General features: G+C 36.0%; 1 protein-coding gene across 10 annotated transcripts in view; it reads left to right on the forward strand.

Annotated features, from left to right (window-relative positions):
• Positions 1-22130, forward strand: part of SSBP2 (single stranded DNA binding protein 2) — a 300014-nt gene that overhangs the window by 44878 nt on the left and 233006 nt on the right. The window contains exon 1 of one of the 10 annotated variants that reach the window (XM_025437649.3): positions 9941-9959. The exons of the other annotated variants lie outside the window; for them this stretch is intronic. Coding sequence (XP_025293434.1) covers positions 9958-9959 — 2 coding nt within the window. The 5' untranslated portion in view covers positions 9941-9957. Of the gene's footprint in view, positions 1-9940; positions 9960-22130 lie in introns of those variants that run through there. 10 annotated transcript variants of the gene reach the window in all.

Below are 22130 nucleotides of genomic sequence, written 5' to 3' on the forward strand. Positions count from 1 at the left end.
TTAGTATATCCCCTCTTTACAAATGATGAACAGTTTTGCCATTTGCTCAAAGCCACTTAGCTAGTAAGTGGCAGACCTGAGATTTGAACCTAGGTCTTTCTATAACTAAAGTCAACATTATTCAGCTTTGCTGCTTCCTAAATTAATGCTTAAGTTGTCTGGAAAATTTGCTTCTGAGGAAGACTTTTGTTTCCTAATGATGCTGGATAATTGAGGTGTTAACTGTTATAGGTATTAATTGAATGGTGCAGCAAATAAGTGCAAAAGAAATCAAAGAAGGAAAAGGTGTGTGCTGAAGTCATCAGGGAAGCTTTTTGAAGAAGCTGTAGGATTTTAGTTGCTCAATTAATACTATGAAAGTGTTCTGAATACCAGAACTTGTAGGATATATGGGATACAAATAAGTAATAGAGGAGAGTAGAGGTATTCAGTTTGGAGAATCTTTGAGGCTTGGAAGTGTTGTGGGTATTTTGAAAGAAGTAAGGAGGACTTGTGTGTCTAGAAGAGAGAATTTATGTTGGAGAAAAGTAGGATATTGAAAAAGTGGATGAAAATGATTGGGGGCGGTATATAATCTATACAGAATTTAATTTTTTCTGTGGATGCCAAGAACAGTGGCATTGTGGGATAAAGTAATATTTTAGGAAGTTCAATCTGTTAGCAGTGTGCAGGTTTTAAATTAGAATAGTGCAGCATTGGGGGATCCCTGAGTGGTGCAGCGGTTTGGCGCCTGCCTTTGGCCCAGGGCGTGATCCCGGAGACCTGGGATCGAGTCCCACATCGGGCTCCCGGTGCATGGAGCCTGCTTCTCCCTCTCTCTGCCTGTGTCTCTGCCTCTCTCTCTCTCTGTAACTATCATAAATAAATAAAAATTAAAAAAAAAAAAAAAAAGAATAGTGCAGCATTGGAAGCACAATGGCAGTTCTGGTCCTAGGCTTGGATTCCACCTCTCCTACTTGATTGTTTATGAACTTACAGTGTTACTTCACTTACTCTCCTCCTCTTTCTCCTCTGTGAAATGGGAATTGAACCCTTTCTCAGTAGGTCTAAGGTATGGGGCAGAAATACCTCCTCCTCTTACGTTAGATTTAGTTACCCCTTGTCTGTGATCCTAGAGCACTTTGTATTTATTTAATGTTTTTAAACCTCAGGTGAAAAAATTTGAATTAATCAAATTCCTCAGGTAGTGGCACACTATCAGCTTTGGCAAGTATAAGGCTCTCTCTTGTTTTATTTTATTTTAAATAGTTCTTATTTGGAGTACCTAGCTGGCTTGGTTGGTGGAGCATGCAACTGCTGATCTTGGGGTTGTGAGTTTAAGCCCCATGTTGGGTGTAAAGATTACTTAAAAATAAAACATCTAAAAAATAAAATATAATACCTTCACCCCCCACTCCCTCTTTGAAAAAAATACAAGGTTTTCATTTATCCACAATATCTATTCCCATTCTTTGCCTGTGTAGACATCTGTACTAAAGTCTTTGGATATGTCTGCATCTTTAAAAAAAAGGTGGTTTATGCACATAGATGTTTTTAATTTATATTAAAGATATTCTGGTATAGATGTTTCTTTTTTCACTTAGCACTCTAAGAATGACTTTTATGATGGATAACTTTAAATGTACAAATGTGGAGAAAATAGTATAATAATCCCCATGTGTCCATCATCAGGAATTATTAACTCTTGGCTAATCTTGCTTAATAAATATTTCAAATCACTCTTCCTTTTGTCTCTGCAAAGGCACACAACTTCATCTCTATGTATTACATTATTTCAAAGAAAATCTGAGATTTTTTTTCTGTATTTCTTCAATACTTAAAAAAACTCTATCTCTTTGAATCTCTCTCTCTCTCTCTCTCTCTCTCTCTCTATATATATATATATATATATATATATATTTATTTCATGACTTATAACTGCTGCAGGTGTTTCGGAGTATATACCTACCACATCTGGCTTGTCTGGTCCTCTGGTGATGATAACCTTGGTTGCCTGTAATTTCCTGATACTATAAACAAGTCTGTGATTTCCATTTTCATACAAGTCCTCTTACGGACTTTTGGGAGAATTCTGATTTTCTAGAGTGAGGTGTCTGGATCATAGGCTATACACATACTTGATTTCACTAAGTGCTGCCAGCTTGCTTTCCAGAATGGCTATACCACTTTTTACTCCCACTAGTAGTACATGTGGGTTCCATCCCTTTCCCTCCACTTCCGCTGATACTTGGAATTATCTTACATTATATTTTTGCTAGTCTGATATTTATAAAGTGGTATGTCATTACTTAAATTTTCATTTCTCTATTAATATGATTGATTCTCTCTCCTCATAATCTGTTGTCTTTAGAGATTCTAGTTCTTATTTCTTCTGCCTAGAAAACTCTTTCTTCTTATCCACTTGGCTCATCCACTTTATTCAGATTTCTGCTTAAATATTATATCCTTGACTATCTTACATAAAGGAGTACTCTTCAAAAATAAATAAATAAAATAAAAGACTACTCTTCATCACTTTCTTTGTTCTGCTTTATCTTCATACTATTTATCACAACAAAACGTAGCATATTAATTTTATTATGTATTTATTTCCATTGCTCAAGTTCTTTGAAGGCAAGGATCTTATCTTTGTTGTGCATATCTGTAACTCTAGCCCTTAAAATGTAGGTACTCAATAAATACTTGCTGACTGAATAAATGTGAATTTGCTACCCATATTGTTTATCCATTTTCACTATTCCGCAGGATTTCCTTGGATTCTAGATGTTTATCCCTTGTTGATTTTAGACATTGTAATATAATCTGTTAATTTTATCTATGGTATCCTCTTTTGATAAGGAATCCTTAATTTTTAAGGGGTTAAATCATCATACCACAACATATAAATCAATACATTGTGATTTGTGTTATAGTGGTCTGAAGAAATCCTTTTCTATCCTGACATCACAAATTCCCCTATGTTTTTTCCATTTGCTTTACATGTTATATTTTACATTTTAGCCTCTTATCTCTGTATAAAATGTGAAGTGTAAGTATTTGAATTCATTTTTCTTCCTGTAGAATATAAGCAGTTTGTGCTTTTCCTACTGACTTATAATATACCCTTCCCATATATGAGTTCTTTCTTATATTTCATTGATCATCTGTCTATTTCTGTCTAGTATCACAATGTTTTTATGACTGTGGCTCTGCACTGTGTCCTAATGTCTGGTAGAGCAAGTCCTTCCTCTTTTTAACCATCGTCTTAGCAACATATACAATACAACAATAGCAACCAATTTAATCAAGTAATTAAACTGAAAAAGAATGTTCAAGACTATTACAGAGAAATTTTAAAACTCTATTAAAGGATATAAAAGAAGATATAACTAGTGGGAGAGGAATATCATGGGATGACTTAATGTTATAAAGATGTCATTTCCTCCAGATTAATCTATAAATTCAAATGCAACTAATAAAAATTTCAGTATGATTTTTGTAGATCTCAACATATTTATTCTAAAATTTATTTGGAATATTTTATAAGTAAGTGTTACTTTTTGAGATAAATGTATAATTTCATATATACTGTATTTGTATTGTATACTGTAGTTTTTTAGTGACTAGTTTTTGTATTCTTATGGATGGGCAGTTGATTGGAGACAGCAGAGGAGGGAAGAAAGCCACAGAGGTAAATGTTTTGATTAGCAGGGATAGAAATTGTGGTGGCAGCAAGTAGCACTCTCAGCAGAGAAACAGAAAAGATGGAGAAAGACAAGTGAAGTATGGTTGGATAAATACATAATCCTTCTTCAACTCTGAGAAAATGAATGTGGTAAGACTAGAGGACAAACAGCCACCTATAATGCTTCTCAGTATTTGCCTTATCTTTGCTTTGCTAATGACTACATACCATGTCTAATTCAACTGCCTTATATGGAACATTTAACTGTCTATAGCATCTGTAGCAGTTATCTCTAAGATTTGGCTCTATAATTGATGTTCATAAGTAATGGTGATCTTGAGTAATCAGGAAGAGCTTTAAGTATATTCTTGATGTCATATATACATATATATATATATATTTTTTTTAAGATTTTATTTTTAAGTAATCTCTGCACCTAACATGGAGCTCAAACTTACAAGTCTTTTTTTTTTTTTTTTTTTTTTTTTCAAACTTACAACTCTTAAGATCAAGAGTCACATCTGTATTGACTGAGCTGCCAGGCACCTTTCTTGATTTTTTTTTTTTTAAGATTTTCATTTATTTGTTTATGAGAGACACCCACACACACAGAGAGAGAGAGAGAGAGAGAGAGAGGCAGAGACATAGGCAGAAGAAGAAGCAGGCTCCATGCAGGGATTTAAATTATTATAGAATTGTGATAAAGAATTATAGAATTGTGATACTATAATTGTGTATGCACACAAAAAGATGAGTGAGCGATAGTTTTTGTCTGTTCTGCAATGTTGGATATTTATGCATACTTAAAGGGAAGAGACTTACTGTGTATTTCTATCATGTAGCACACGTTGTACCAGGCTCTTCATTTACACTGGCATACTTTACACTCACAACAGCCATATGAGGTATATCTTATTAACATATGATGAGTAAACAGAAGTTTAGAGAAATAAAGTATCTGTTCAAGATCATGTAACTAGTGCCTAGAGTTGTTCTGTATTACGACAATCTTAGGATATCCATTTACTAGCTGTTACCTTGAATATTTCTGGAATAGTTAAAATGATTACTACTTGAAGAATAATACACAGACTTTGCCTAATTACTGCAATTATTATTAAGCTTGTTCCAACTTTTAATGTTTAAAAGTACTTGACAATATTTGTGCAGTAAATATTGTATGAATGCTTGAATGTGTCAGCTGTACTGAGAACTGAGGAAAGGAAGGTGTTTCTTTTTCCTGTTTTCAGACCATAAATTTATTTTTTTTCAGACCTAAATTTTTTTTCTTTTTTTGTTTTTTTAAAGATTTTATTTATTTATGACAGAGAGAGAGAGAGAGAGAGAGGCAGAGACCCAGGCAGAGGGAGAAGCAGGACCCATGCAGGGAGCCCGACGTGGGACTCGATCCCAGGTCTCCAAGATCAGGCCCTAGGCAGAAGGCGGCCTAAACCACTGGGCCACCGGGGATGCCCTCAGACCATAGATTTAAATGAGGATCAGGATGCCCTGATGGACCAATGTAGGAGTGGACAGCAGGAAATGTATAAAAACCCTAAAAAAGGAAGTGATATCTATGGACATAGAATCTGATTTTGCTGGAACAATTGTCCAGATTTCATTAGTGAAACTGGCAATTTTTTGTTTGATTTTTACTCAGGTATTTGATTCCTTATGATAATATTGATGAAATGGTTCAGGAAACCTAAATGTCCTGTCTGTGACAGGACTCACAGTCTGTTAGAGAGTTCCATTGTTTGCTTCTTTTCTGAGTTGGATGAGTTCTCCAGAAGTTAAGAAAGATATTTGGGAATATTTTTAGATACTGTGATTCTCAAGGCCAATAGACGGATTATTAAATAGCTGACTAATTATGAAGCATTGGGGTTGAGAGCTTGTTTGGAGGTTCTAGCAGGGGAGCGCAGCTACTCGTATACCCTTGACCGAAGAACGGTCCTCCTCTATCGGGGATGGTCGTCCTCTTCGACCGAGCGCGCAGCTTCGGGAGGGACGCACATGGAGCGGTGAGGGAGGAAGGGGACACCCGCCTAGCCAGCCAGATCAGCCGAATCAACCCTGGCGATCAATGGGGTGACAGATGTCGCAGCCAGATCGCCCTCACATCCATGGGGTTGAACCATCATGTTCTGTTGCTGTGACTATCTCATCAGGTAGTAGTTTCAGTATTTATTTATTTATTTATTTATTTATTTATTTATTTATTTATTTATTTATTTATTTTTGTGGTACCCATCCAAAGTCTATTAATTTGCTTCTTTACCCACTTAGTTTTGTTTTTAAACTAGTATTCTACTTAATATTTTTTTGTGATGATTATATTACCTAGCAAGCGTGTCTGTGATTGTGAAAACAATATAGCAAAAAGAAAATCCCTGGTGATACTATTTGTGTGTGTTGTAAGCAGATCTTGTTTTACTTTTTATGTTGAATAATCAGGCAGTGTGTTCCACAGTGAAATCACAGTTCAACATGAAATACATCTTACCAGTTAAAAAAATCAATGTAGAGATTTAAGTTTTCCTATGACTAAACATCTACTGCAGTGAGCAATGGTTAAAGCCAAATTATAAATTCTTAGAGTGCATGACTGATGATGTTTTAAAGTAGAACAAAAACATTGTTCAGGAGCTTAGCAGCCGAGGATAGGAGGAGATGTCTTGATATTTATCTAGTCAGCTTTCTTGCCTTTTTTCTAGAAGATGATACACATTAGTGATGTCTTTGAAATCCTGAGGTATTTGCTTGTGTTCCTTTTGTTGAAATTTTATGCAAACATCTAAACAGTAGCTGACAACCTAGCTTGAAAAGCTTTGTACATATGCCTTTTTAGCACTGAAGCTTTAGTTTTCTAAATGATTCTGATGGCAATGGTGTGACTTATTCAGAAGTTGTGTCAAAGGCCATGCCATCACTTTAATGGATTGTGGTACAGATTTCAATTGTGATATAAACAATCAGTTTGAAACCAAGGGAAGATTGTTTGGAGTAACTACTTTGATATATTTTCCATCAATGCATGGTAGTGGTGACATAAGGTAGAGACGGGATTGGTAGTGCTTCAGGGAAGGAATGCTTTTAGTTCAAGGAAATTCTGGAGCTCAGAACAGGCATTTATGAAAAAAAGTACAATTTAGATGAGTCCTGAGCTTAGAAGTACATCCCGGACTGAATTGGTCATATTTTTTATTCTCTGCATTTTATGCTACTTTGACATCTTGGGCCTTGCTAGCTGGGGACAGATTGCCCCTTCCAAGGCTTATTAACTCCTAAAGATAGCCGGGATTCCTATGGATAGCACTGCCTTGGGTGTGTGCCTTTCATATGCACCCCAGCCAATCTGGAGCCCTTACACACCACCTTATTGAGTTCGCACAGTTTGACCCACCTGTGCGAACAGCACCTCAGGGCAGCTAGCTGGCAACTAGGGGCAATCCTTATACCCCAGAGCCTGCTGAAATTATTCAAACTAGGCAGTTCAGAACTATTTACCCTACCCTTCCTTGCCTTTCCTGAGAAAATGACAATAAAGGCTGTGCTCATGTTTTCCCCTAATTCTTTCCGTCTCCAGATCAACCTGGTACTTTCCCTTGTGGCCTTTTATGGAGTGGCTTGCCCTCTTCTCCTGGGAACTATGAATAATAATAAACTCTTCTTATGAAGACAGTTGTCTCCATGTCTCACACTTACAATAAAAACAAATCCTGGGTACGTTGTATTTTGTTTTATTTTATTTTTTAAAAGATTAATTTATTCCTGAGAGAGAGAGAGAGAGCCAGAGAAGGCAGAGGAGAGAGAGAGAGTCCTCAAGCAGACTCCTTGCTGAGCCCAGAGTCCAACGAGGGGCTTCATCCCAGGATCCCAGATCACAACCTTAGCCAAAATCAAGAGTTGGGATGATCAATCGACTGAGCCACCCATGTGCCTGTCCTGGGTACATTTAAAACATGAGCCCAGCTGTCTTCGGGAGTCTCCTTAGCTACTCTTAGCTAAGTCTCAGTTCTAGCTCATAATTAAGATGGGTAGAAATATCTTAGGCTTCTATGGTTTTTCCATTGTTTCTGTGGGCAGCTAATTCTACACCTTTTTCCTCCACTCCCTGGTTATGGATATTGAGAAATCTATGGAAGGTATTTCTTTTGAGAAGAAGTAACAGACTTTGGTGTTCGAAGATCGTAATCTGCCCACTTCTCCTTGGGGGGGATAGGTTGTAGCTCTTCTTAGAGGATGGGGTATGTGGGGGAAAGGAAGAGCAGTAGTGGCCATAAGTCCTGGGAGAAGGGGAGCTGAGTGACCTCAGAGGAAAGTCCACCTGCAGCTACTCACAGCTGAAGAAGACACAGAACAGATTTCTCATATTGCTGCCACTTATGACCTGGAAACAGCCTATGGATTTCTCTGGCAGGTGGTTATTATGATACTTTGTTTTGAAACCTTTAGTGACCTTGTCTGCATCTTACTGTATAAACAAGGATGCTTCAGTAGAAAAATGCTGTGGATATAAACATAGTAAACCTTCACTGAAGAAAGGATGACATTATATGATCCTGGCAAAGATATATTCTTGTTTTTATAAAAAGTAGAGGGAACATGGAGAAAAATCATAAATTTAATGTTCATTAAAGATGAGTTGTATTTTAAGCAAGAGATTCATGTGAGGAGTTTATACCAGTGTTTAGATTAGAATTGGCCTTAGAAGTTTACATGAGAGTTTTTGTGGCCTAACATGCTTTTATGTGTTAAAGAAGCTACAGCCCTATGTGCTATGGCATTTCTTGTGGCTACATATTAGGGAAGACCTAGTCAGTGTATTTTTTATATAGATTCCCCTAAAGATTTAGACTCATTGAATATTGACAAGTTGATACATTCTCTTTTCATGTGTGGCACTCCTGGGAATATCTGAAATGTAAAATTTATATTCTTATCGTAGTTGCGTTAGCAAATTTAACTAATGTAAACATCAGCTCAGAGCTTGCTGGGTGAAGGTGGTGAAACCCTCAGCCTACACCAACTTCCTGATCTCAAGTCTCAGTTGCTTCCTTTGTATGTGGGGACTTTTTTCACTTAGATTTCCCACCAGTCTGAGCCATGCTTCCAGTAGGAGGCTGATTGGTAGTTGCTGGATGACCTCTGGTGTGAGCTAGCGGGCTTTGCCTGCTTTCAAAGCTAATTCCTGTCTCTGGATTTTTTGTTTTTGTTATATTTTCTTATCATCGTTATCTTTTATTTTTCTCAGCTTTTGTATGGATTTTTCTCTGCTAGTCAGCTACTTTGGATCTACACATTCCAGTTAGTCCTCTGAATTCTTTCCCTGTCTGTGGTACATTATTTATATTATAGGCACAATGGAAAATCTTGATAGTTTCTTCCTTCATTCATAGTCCTTAATGTATATTCCTACAAAGGCATTTCCATGTTGGTAATATGTCACTATGAGCTTCCCTTGTCGCCTTTTCTTGCCTTTTTCAGAAACATAATTTCATAGTTATTTGCTTAATGCCTGGGAGTGTGAGAAGGTCTATTATCAAAAAGGAAAACTTATAAATAAATGTTGAAAAAAGCTACTTACCATCCAGAGGGCAGTGCACATAGTTCTCAGGGGCTTATAAGATTGGAACTCAAATCAGAGGAGGTACCACCATGCTTTAGCTATCTGCTGACAACTTTTTTATGTGGAGAGACCACAACTGTGTATGTTCCACTGATTGGTTCTGGTAACTTTTTGGTAGGCTTTATGAATTGTTTGGGTGTGGGTTTTATATCTTATAGTTACGGGAGACAATAGACTGGTAAATTCTTCTATTTTAGGGAAAACAGAAAATAAAAGAGGAAAATGAAAACAGAATTGTGAAGTTTATTTTGTTGGAGAAAAAATAATTGAAACAGTAAAAAAAGGTAAAAAAATAAGCAACTAGAAAATCTTGAAATCTAAATGAATTGAAATTTGTGGGGAACATGGATTTTCATATGTTTGTTTAAATGAATAGTAAAGGAAGAAATCACAGTATTAGTCAGGCTTAAATGTTGTATATTTGATTGTAGAGGTGGGTAAATTGCCAAGAGGCAAATTGGTGGGTTTGTGATTTGATTTCACTCTCCTTTAAGTAGCCTTTTACCTTTTCACAGGTGCTGGTAGAAGACATGAAACTCCTAGGTCAGAGACAAATGACTTTACTTATCCTGGCACAGCAAGCAGCATGAACATTAGCATATTTGCTTTAGACCTCCTTGCCCCCAGGTCCCGTGGAGGTGATGCAGTATGGTACAGATAAATGTACGTGTAGTGGGTTGCCACTGAGGAGTAAGACTGTTCTCTGTCCTGGAGGGTGACTTTACCTCATCCCTCAAGGTTGCTCATGCACACACCACCTGGAGAAATGGCCCCAATACAGCACGGTCTAGATCTTGCATTCCTGGTATTCCCAAGAAGACATACAGGAGTGTGAGAGACCCAAAGAGGAGTGTTTGCCAATAGGTGCTATGAAGAGTCAGGAAGTACTCTTCTATTTTTTATAAGTTTTAGAACTGTGAATATAGTATTTAAAGTACAATTAACTAAAGGAGATTTTAAAATGGAAAATTCTTCTAGTGAGGTTCAAGCCGTGTATTTTCTTAATTTCCTTAAAAATTATAAAATTTATACCAAACATCATGTTACCAATGATGTCATTATATTGATAGCCATGTTGCAAATAGTTTTGGAGACTTACTGTTTGATAGATTCAGAGAATACAAAGATTAAACAACGTGTAGCACTTCTGTGCACTCAGGATTAAAGGGAGGAACAGTCAGGTAAATTATGTCCTTGTGTAATAAATACTGTGATATCCAGGTTGCTGTGGAAACACAGGGGAAGGGCACCTAACTCAGCCTGGGGTGGTATGGTCAGGAGAATACGTAACTTTGAGTCTTTAAAAGTTAGCAAAATGGGGGCAGCCCGGGTGGCTCAGTGGTTTAGTGCTGCCTTCAGCCCAGGGTGTGATCCTGGAGACCCAGGATTGGGTCCCACATCAGGCTCCCTGCAGGGAGCCTGCTTCTCCCTCTGCCTGTGTCTGTGCCTTTCTCTCTGTGCCTCATGAATAAATAAATAAAATACTTAAAAAAATAAAAATAAATAAAAGCAAAATGGATAAAGAGGTTGGGTATAGAGACAGAGGCACTAGAAGGCAAATACACAAGAAATAAGGAAAGTTGTTGTATTCAGCAATACTACTATACCTGCCCATGGTATAGCAGTATGGCAGCAGTAGTAGTTCACATATATGGAAAAAGACCATTGGCGAATTCTAAGTGTGGGAATGACAGGACCACATTCATTTTCGTTTAAAAACAAATGATTATGTTGGCACTGAGGTTAGAAGACAGGTGAGTTTGATGTTGGATGTGTGGTGATTCCTTATTAAACTATCATAGTAATGCAGGTAAGATTTGGTTAAGGAACTGAAGACTGACAAAATGGGTGGAAAAGAGGGGATCAGTCAAAGGAGATTTGAAGAGCACAATTGATAGGGTGCCATTAATGGGAAGCATGGGGAATAGTACAGAGAGGAAGTAATATCTGACAGATTAGTTCATGCCCGAATATGTTGAGTTTGAGATACTCATAGGAGATACAGGTGGAGATGGTACTTGATTACATGGATTTAGAATTGAGGAGAGTTTTGAACACCAAGATACAGGTTTGGGAGTCATTTATTCATTGCAAAATAATATCTACTGTCTATAAAGCATTTTGCTGGGTGCAGAGGAACCAGCATTTAATAAGATTTGCTCCTGTGCAGGTTATATTCCCATGGAGGACAGACATTAAACAGAAACATTGCAAATTCTTTTATTAAAGTGCTTCCTGTCTTAGATTTCAGAGCTCTAGTGTTGTCCAACTCCAGGGTAGTGTTTACATAGAATAAAATTAAAAATTTGAGCGTGTGGTTCAGGTTGTATAGGAGTTTGCCAAGGAAAAAGTTAGGGGGTGGGCAGAGGGAATTGTTTCAGGCGGAATAAACCGCATATACCAAGGCCCATAGGCAAGAGAGGTTTTGGTGTATTTAGAGAACAAGAGGGGTGATATGTCTGGAGCATAGAGAACCAGAGAGACAGAATGGTATAAAATGAAGCTGGAGAAGTTGGCTCGGGCAAGATTATTGGACTTTATAGGCAAAAAAGCAGTTTGGAATTTTTTCTAAAACAACAGTAAGCTATTGAGTTTTGAGCAGGGTACTAGGAGATTAGGTTTGTGTTTTGAAAAGATGATTCTGACTGCTAATGTGGAGAATGCTTTGAAAGGGGGCAGGAGTGGAATCTGGGAGATCAGTTAGGAATCTAGGCTGGTGATGTAATGGGTCTGAACTAGACAGTGGAAGCTAGTAGGTTCAAGTTATCTTCTAAATAACAGAATTAACAGAACTTGGTGATTGTCGTTTATCAGGATATAGTGTGGTTGTTGGAGTCATCCAGGCTGAGGAGAGAACATGGAGGATGAAATTTTGTGAGACGCCAACATGTAAGGGATAGGCTGAGGAGGATTCCACAAAGGAGAAAGAGAAGTAGTTAGAAGAGAATCAGGGAAGATATAAGTCAAGTGATGGGAGTTAGAGAAAGGAAAATGTTGTTAAGTAAATGCTAAAGAGTGAGTGGGAAAATGATTGTTTCCCACGTAAAAATACGTGATGTTTTAGGATGAAGAGGAGTATTATACTGTTTTTAGAGAATATTTAAGGACATTAGAGAAGTTAATTATATAATGTTAACTGAAAAGGACCATGTAAATTTGCATATTTAGCATGAATCTGAAGCTTCGTTTATTTTATTTTTTTGGTATTTTTTTTTATTGGAGTTCGATTTGTCAACATACAGTATAACACCCAGTGCTCATCCCATCAAGTGAGTCTTTGTTTAAAAGACTACATACATGAGTGTGTGTTTATGTAGCAAAAATATTCAAAGGCAATATAGCAATATATTAATAGTTTTATCTGGGTGGCAACATTATTTTGTTATTAGTTCCTGTGCAGTTTTCAAATTATGTGAGCATGTATCAAGATTATAATTAGGAAATTATTTTTAATTTTGATGTATCTTTATCATTATATGTATTTTATTAATATTTTACAAACACATGTTGAAAGAGTGCCAAATAGTTCTGTAAGGCTTGTAGTAAGAAACTGCATTGCCTGCTCTCACCCTTATCCCATTACTATTTCTTAGGAACAACTATCTTCAACTCTTTTAGTTGATTTCTTTTGCTATTTATTTTCATATCTCTAAATAACAAATTTATATTGCTGCTACTGGATTTTTTTTTTTTTTTTTTTAGATACTGTCTCTTCAGTTCTCACAGTGGAAGTTGAAAATTTGTTCTTTCATTTGTCGTTTCCAAAGCCACATACCCGTTTCTTGCCTTTTCATCCTCTCACCATAGTTATTCTAATTTTGGTTAGAGTAGTATTTAATGTTTATATTATTATAACCATGTGAATGCCCTTCATAGCTCGGCCATGTGGTAGTATTCTATGATTTCTTTTCTCCTTTCTTCCTTCCTTTCTCTATTTTAGAGAAAGGAGGGGGAGAGGCAGAGGAGAGGGAAAGAGAAACTCAAGCAGACTCTGCTGAGTGTGGAGTCCCGCATGGTGCTCCATCTCACTCAAGATGAGACCTGAGCCAAAACCAAGAGTTGGCCACTTACCTGACTGTGCTACCCAGGTGTCCCCTCTTTCTTGTACACAGTTTTTCCTTGAATACATTTATTTGTTTAGAGATAGCTTAATTTTCTATGTACTTATGAATTTAACCCCAAACTCTATCTTAATGTCTAAATATCATCTTAATTTGTTAATTTCATTGTCTTGAAGACCTAGCTCTCAGACTCTTCTGCACTCTACTGGATATTCTAGTCTATACTGTTCTAATCTAGTCTATACTGGAAATTCTCCTGGTCTTTGGCATAGTTGTTATTTTAGGCCCTCTCTTTCCCACCATACCTGTTATCTTTGGGATTCCTTTTGCTTCTCTGTTTTGTGTTGGATCCCCTGTTTCCAGATTTCTTCTTTGCTGGGTCCTTATTTCAGTTGACCACAGTCTCTGGTAGCTTTCTGGGTATTTGGTAGCTTCTTTTGACCTAGGAAATCATACTCTCTTCTGGGCTGTTTTGTGTGTATGTGTGTTAGTTCTTTGATTTCCTTGCTTCATTTCACTCTCTTGTCTGTCTCACTCACTCACTTACTAACTCACTCACTGCTTTTAGAATTCCTGTTTTCTTTGGATGTTGTAGAAACTTAGTGGGCTAGTCTTCTAATTATTTTATCTTTTTTCTTCAGTTATTTCCCACTGTATTTAGTTGCACTTTATTGGGAGATTTTTGCAGTTTTATGTTTCAACCCTCTGTAGATTAAAAAAATTTTCCTGAGGGTGCCTGGGTGGTTCAATTGGTTAAACATCCAACTCTTGATGTCCATGATCTTAGGATCCTAGGATTGAGCCCTGTGTCAGGCTCTGTGCTTAACACAGAGTCTACTTGAGATTCTCTCTCTCTCTCTCTCTACCCTTCCCTCTGCTCTCTCTCTCTCTCAAATAAATAATAATCTTGAAGAAAACCTCTCCTATTATTAGACCTCTACTTTTGTTTAATGCTATTCTGTTTTTGTTTCATATATCCATACATTATTTTATCTCTTTGAAAATTATTGATAGTTTTTGGACATTTTCTTCTCTTGATTTGTCTGTTTCTTCCAAGTTATTCTTTTTTGTTTGTCCTTGTCTTTCCTATTTCAGGCTTTCCTTAAATGTGTGATGGTCATTGGCTATCTGTTCACGTAAACATTCTAAAAAGAGAATTACAAAGCTGCCCATTAGTTCTAGATCTGTGGATAAGGATTTATGAGCTGAGTTTCATTTCTTGTAATCTGACTTTCAGAATAATCTGGTTGGATTTTCCTAATTTCTGATATCCATATTTTTAGGATGTTATTTTAGGCTGCTTAGTTTCCCTAGAGAAGAATCTTTGTTACCTGCTTGAAGAGTATGAGCCTCTCTCCAGTGTTTTGGAAACTAAACTGGGGGAGAAGCACATAGACTTTCTCTTTATTCCTCTCTTTTTCAGTGTGAGTTGTCTGTTCTCTAAACTTGCCTTGTGTCATCCAGTAATGATAAGATCACTTAAAAAATGAGAATAAACCTCTGATGTTCTGTAGGGCTGGGAAGGAGTACTCGTCTTAACTGGAGGGAGGGAGAGGTGGAATTGGGAACTGGGAATTTAACAGCTTTTCAAACTGGGAATCTAACAGCTTTTCAAACAGAGTTTTAATCAGTCCTCCTGTTCATAATACCTTGCATCTTCCAGAAGTACCTGGTACTGCCAATTCAGTTTTCTGGAGATTCTGTCAAATAAATTGAGTTGTTTTTAATTTCCCTTTGCCTGATTAGTATTCAGATTTCTGGGATCTCAGAAGTCATTTAACACAATTTTGTTATTTGTTGTCTTCTGGATTCTTTGTCCTTATGAATTTATACCTTAAAAGTCCTTTTACTATCATATGGTGGGAGAATGTACCTATAAATGTAAGCTCAAATCATCACTTTTGATATTTTACATGAGGAACTAGTGGTTGGGATGCCTGGGTGGCTCAGCGGTTGAGCATCTGTCTTTGGCTCAGGGCATGATCCCAGAGTCCTGGGATCGAGTCCCACATTGGGCTCCCCTCAGGGAGCCTGCTTCTCCCTCTGCCTGTGTCTCTGCCTCTCTCTGTGTCTCTCATGAATAAATAATTAAAATCTTAAAAAAAAAAGAACTAGTGGCTAATAATAACTACAATAGATAATCACCAAAGAAATATCTGAAGCTTCAGTACAGCTATTTAGTTTATAATAAAAACAAGTGATAATGAAAATGATTTAATTAATTAAATAATTAACTTTAAAAATATTTTATTTATTTATTCATGAGAGACACACAGAGAGAGGCAGAGACACAGGCAGAGGGAGAAGCAGGCTCCCTCTGGGGAGCCCAATGTGGGACTAGATCCCAGGACCCCAGGATCACAACTTGAGCCAAAGGCAGATGCTTGACCACTGAGCCACCCAGGTGCCACAATGAGAATATTTTAAATAGCTTACCATTGCATTCCAAATGCCCGGCACTAAGTCTTCCATTTTTGTATTAACACATTTAAACATCATTCCAACTTTGCAGTTGGCACTCTTATTACCACCCCCTCTATAGATGAGGCAATTGAGGCATAGAAAGATTATGGCACTTTTATTTAGATAACACAGCTAAACTAAGAAGTGGAGGAATAAAAATGTAAATCTAGGTAGTCATGCTCCAGAACCCACACTCTTAACCAGTTGTGTGCTATCCTACTTCCATGTGCTACTGGGGTTATCTCTTTTGGTTGAGATTAAAGATTTTAATTTTCTCCTATCAGGGAGAATGATCCACTTTATTTGTCTGCTAGAATTTTTATCTTTATGTATCACAAATAGTCTACAGACATAAAATGATTTTTCTTTTGGTGATTTATCTAAAGAGAAATTACTTGTTACCTTAGATTTCTCTGGCAGGTCTTAAAAGGCTTAACTTTTTCCGCCTTATGCATGGATATCTTTTTGATAATCCACTTTTACTGTTCATTGATAATAACTTTTCAAAGATTACCTTCTGCTTCATTATACTATTACCCAAGCATACTGGCAAAGTGATAAGCTATAGGAAAATGCTTCCGTTTCAGATTTTAAATAAATATTAACTGTCTTGAAGGGGAATTATTCATATTTTGGTATATTTGGAACATGTTTTCTTGCAAACTTATAGAGCAGCATCAATTAGTTAGCTGAAGTTAGCCCTTTAAAAACATAAACAGTCTTTTTGTGTTCTTTATTTTAGAAGTTGGAAGAAAGATGCAGTTAAAGACAAGCACCTAATTGTTTAATTCTCTTTTTGCATCAAGATGTGAACAAACAATTGACTTTATAGAATTAAACTTGTTCTACTTTAGGTTTTTTCACACTCTTAAGTATTTCAATTTATGCCTGAAAGAAGAATCAAGTTAGTTAATTTTTATAGTTATTAAATAAATTTTAGTAGCAATAGATGTATTCATATTCAAATACACATGTAAAAATATTTTTTCTTGCCTTGTGCTTTATGATTTATTATGATGTGTTAAAGTCATTAAAATTAATTATTTATATAAAACAAATCTAAGAATCAGATTTAGTTTTTTTACTTGATTTACAGATTTTTATTCTTGTTTTCATGACAGTGATGTTCTTTTCTCCCTGCCCACTTTTGCGTGTTTCCTGTATTAAAACATAGCTCTTTTTCCTTCTTAGGATTTGTCACTCATTCCTACTCACTCATATAAGAATGATGCTTGAGATCCCCTCAATGTTTACATATTCATACTATATTTGAGGCTATGTCTGGTTTGTAGGGAAATGTGCTTTTTACTTTCCTGTTGGTGAGTTTATATTCTTTAAGAATGAGAGGCTGTTTTCTGATTCAGGTCCTCTAGTTCTTTTTTCCATTCATCAGTTCCTCATATTAGACTTTGGCTTCTATAAGATGATCAATAAATGTTGACATAGCAATTCCATAGAAAAATTTGACTGAAGTTGATAATTATATACGTCTTTATCATGTTTCATCATTTGCCCAGTTCTAATCAAGAGCAATACTTGCCAGTGCTAGTCTTGATTATATACTTCTTGTTTGAGATTTATTTAGGGCAAAATTAATGAAAGGTTAAAAGGGCATATCATTATTAGAGTAGAACATAAGAAAGCACTGCTGTGAAGAAGCCACACTTTTCCCTCATGTTATCTAGTAGACAGTCCTCATTCACCTGCCCCTATTACTTAATTTATCTTTTATGTCCCATCATATTTGGACCATAGTTATATTGTATTTTATAAAACCTCCTCAGTTCATGGCAGGTAGAGGGGTTTGGTTTGGTTTGGTTTTTAAATTAACAGGGTATTCTCAATTGGAATTCTTTCACTAGAGTTTTTAAATTCTCTTGAATTTTTTCTTTTCTAATTTAATACAGTAGGTGTGCTGAAACTGAGAACACTGTGCAAGAACTGACTATTCAGTTGAATATTTGACTTGAAAGTGTAAGATTAAAAGCACAAACAGAAAGAATTAGTAAGAATTTATCTCTGCTTATTTTCCTTCTTCTGATGAATTTTTAATTTTTTAAATTAGGAATTGAAGGAAACTCTGCAACCCAAACTGACTCCTACATGTACAAAATAATAATTCTCTGAGCATTACATATCTAGCTAAGGTAGCTTTCATACATTTGATTATTTTTAAAACTTTTTCTTTTTCTTTTTTTTTTTTTACTTTTGGAAAGAAAGGTTTATAAAGAAACTGGAATACAAGAAAACGGTCGTGTTTTTAAATTTTCAGAAAAAAAGTCAAGTTCTTGAAGATCACATATAATTTTGTCTCTGTATTTCCCTTTCTATACTTATCATTGAATTTCTTAATTTTTTGGAGGTCAAGTTAAACATAAATATGGTAGGTTCCTAGGTTTTCTCTTTCTCTTCTTTATTACACTCTCATATGACTGTATTTTCTATGAGATGTTATGAACTAGCTTAGGATTTGTTGGTATGAGTTGTGGCTAAGATTTTTTTTATAGATTAAAAAAATTTTTTTGTATACTTTTTTTATTGGAGTTTGATTTGCCAACATATAGCATAACACCCAATGCTCATCCCGTCAAGTGCCCCCCTCAGTGCCGTCACCCAGTCACCCCATTCCCCCACCCACCTCCCCTTTCACTACCCTTTGTTTCCCAGAGTTAAGAGTCTCTCATGTTTTGTCTTGCTCTCTGATATTTCCCACTCATTTTCCCTCCTTTCTCCTGTAATCCCTTTCACTATTTCTTATATTCCCCATATGAGTGAAACCATATAATGATTGTCCTTCTCCAATTGACTTCACTCAGCATAATACCCTCCAGTTCCATCCACGTTGAAGGAAATGGTGGGTATTCGTTGTTTCTAATGGGTTAAGATATTATTAGTGAATTGATAGTAACTGCACATGGTGGAGAAAATGAAAGAAATTATGTATTTGAAAGGTATTTGCTTAACTACATTATAGAAGAGAAGGCAGGAAAGGGAAGGGGGTAAAATGTGGGAAAGAAAGATAAAAGAGATCAGGAGAAAAAATTGGAAAGATAATTACCTGCATCATGATAGTTGATTATGTATTTGCTTCTGTTTCAATTTATTTGTTTTACTTGTTCTTTTCTCATTGAATTTTAAACTTCCAGAAAATGGGGGCCATTACTTCTGCTGCCTTTCAACTCCTGGATCCTAATAGTGTCAACTCAATTATCCATGGAGAGATTATCTGCTTTGTGTTTTAGCCTTTGCAAATATAGCTTTCAAGTTCTTATTGACATAAGTAAACAAAGAGGGTGATAAAGACTTTTTGAGTCATTTCACTATTTCATGTGTACGTTTGTTTACACTCCTGTGTAGCTTGGCTCTTAGATCAAACTATTCATTGTTAATCTTTAACTTAGATTCAGAATGAATCAGTTATCTCACATATTTTTTCTAAAAATAAATAAATAAATAAAAAGGTATTTTCAATTAAAAGCTTTTTTCTAGTTTATTTAATTGTTTTTAAATTGACTTTTAGCTTGAGCCTCTCCCACCTGTCCTTCACCCTTTAGCCCCTTTAGAGCTAAAGATCAACCCACTATACTGTTCTTTCAGTATGTAGAGCTGCAGAACCAGGTCCAAATCACTGATATTCACCTGACTCCTAGGGACTTGGAAAATATTTAGCCATCAAGGACCAATTTTTTTTTTAAGATTTTATTTATTTGAGAGAGAGAGGGGAGAGATGAGCAAGGAGAGAGGCAGAGAGAGGGGGAAAAGCAGGCTCCTCACTCAGCAGGGAGCTCAATGCAGGGCTTGATCCCAAGACTGTGGAATTGTGACCTGAACCAAAGGCAGGCACTTAACTGACTGAGCCACCCAGGCGTTTTCAAAGACAGCTTTAATTGGGATAGCCTATCCATACATAAAAACTAGAAAAGGATTTTATTTTATTTTATTTAAAAAAAATTTTATTGGAGTTCAATTTGCCAACATATAGCATAACCTCATCCCGCCAAGTAAGTGCCCCCTCAGAAAAGGACTTTAGAAGGATTTTCAGTAAGAGTTGAAACATTAATTTTCTGGTTTTCTTTTAAGAAAAGAAATATCCAGTTAGGAAGCTCTAACTAAAATCCTCTTCCTCGACACAAAAGAATAACAAATGTAGCAAATTTAAAGAGAAACATCTTTTTTTTGTTGAAACGTGCTTTAAAAAAAAATCTGGGATGAACATAGAACATGAAGCAATGATCAGCAAAGAGCTAAGAAGGAAAATCGAGCAACTTCAATTCATTAAGGTGTTGCTATATATGTTGTCTAATGTGTTGTCAATTCCAGAAAATTAAACATTATCTTATTCAAATGTAGGTACCGAAATATGTTTCTGTTCTTTTGTTCTACATACAAAGCTGTCATGGCTCATATGTATCTTTATTTAATCACTTCCTATTTCCTTTTCTGTAGGGAGCTCCTTGAAATCAGAGCCCATTTCTTCGAGCTCTGTATTTTGAAGATTTAATCTGGCTTCACGAATATAGTAGATACTAAACAAATGTTAGATGAATGAATCAGTTTGTGAGCTGTGAATGTTTCTGGGTATTTATTTCTTTATTTTTTTAGGGGGAATTGCAGGTTTAAAAATTAACAAATAAGAAATGTTAACCAGGATGTGCTTTAACTTGTACTGTGTATTTGGTTTAGTTTTTAATTAAACATCTCAAGTCGTTACTTTCTCATTTCTAAGTCGTTACTTTCTCATTTCTAAGGAAAGTGTATGTGGGGATCACATACACTTTTTCATAACTTAGCTGTTTTCTTACCTAAAAGCTAAATGTGTTAAGTAAATTTTAAATGTTGGATGAGACCATCCTCTATCTAATACTTTGTACTTTTCCAGGGATGTTTATACACATTAAGTCCTATCCTGAAAACAACCTGAAAGAGGTACAAATGAGAAAACTGAGGCAGATATTTATTTCAAAGCTTGTAAATTTAAAACCTAGGATTTGGGACTTTTGAATTTCTAGTTCAATGTTATTTTGTTTTTACCTTGTAGACCCTGTTAAAATTTCTTGTTGCTTATTGTTTTAGTTTGCTAGGGCTGCCGTAACAAACCACCACAAAGTGAGTGGCTATAGCAACAGAAATTCATTGTCTTCATAATTCTGGAGGCCAGAGTTTGAACTTGTAGTGTTGGAAGGGTGAGTTCCTTCTGAGGGCTGTGAAGGAAGGATCTGTCCAGGCCTCTGTCTTTCCATCTTCTCCCTGTTTCTTCACATCATCTTCCTTCTACATATGCCTCTTTGTCCAGATTTCCTTTTTTTTTTTTTTTTTTTTTTTTTCCAGATTTCCTTTTTAAAAGAATACCAGTTATACTGAATCCAGGGTCCTCATTTTAACAAATTATATCTGCAATAACCTTGTTTCCAAATAGGGTCACATTCTGAAGTACTGGGGCTAGGATTCCAATGTATCTTTTGGGGAGAAGGGTGCTATTTTACCCATAACACTTACCCTTTAGTAAAAGAAGTCTGACTGGAGGTGTGGACTTTCTTTCAAAAATCTTAGTAGAAACTTCTCATTTGATCATCACTGTGCTGTTACCTCGCAGGTGAAATTAATTTAATACCAATGGGGAAGGCATTTTTGATAGAATCGTCCTTGTTGTGGTTCTTAGAGCCATAGAGTTTTCTAATGATCAGTTTGTGAAAATATCCATATTTATGATTTTATTTCCCTGGAATTTTCTTATGGTAAAATACACAAAGTTAACTGAGAACTAAGCACTTCTCTGGAGGCTAATCTCTTAAAGTAAATCTATCTGTCACTTCATGCTCCAGCTGTTCTCTTGTGCATCTAAATGGCCTCACTTCCCTCGAGGACTTAGGCAGATGATAGAAGAGTCTCTGAAGGAAAGTTTAGGTTAATCAGACTATCAAGTAGCTAGTTTTTAAAAAATTATTCCATAAACAAATGATGAGAGGACTTCTTGAACAGTTAAGATTCAGAGGGAGTCAGGGAACTCTTTACCATCATTTAGATAAAATCCTAATTAACTAGAACCTGGGTAACTGAACTGTTAATTTGAGCCCCCCCTCCCTCCAACATAATGCTTTAAAAAGGAAGAGGTGAGTTACACAAAATAAAGGCTGTTCTGGGTCACTGGATGCTTAACTAAATCACTTACATATTATATGTATTATAATATGTATAATTGTTATCACTGTCATTTTCAGGATGGGCCAAGGATTAATATAGAAGTAAATGATGATTTTGAGGCAAGGCGACGTTCTTGGTTATATACACGTTAGCTTTTTTTTTTTTTTTT

Source organism: Canis lupus, chromosome 3 (assembly GCF_003254725.2).
Source record: "Canis lupus dingo isolate Sandy chromosome 3, ASM325472v2, whole genome shotgun sequence".
Taxonomy (NCBI): Eukaryota; Metazoa; Chordata; class Mammalia; order Carnivora; family Canidae; genus Canis; species Canis lupus.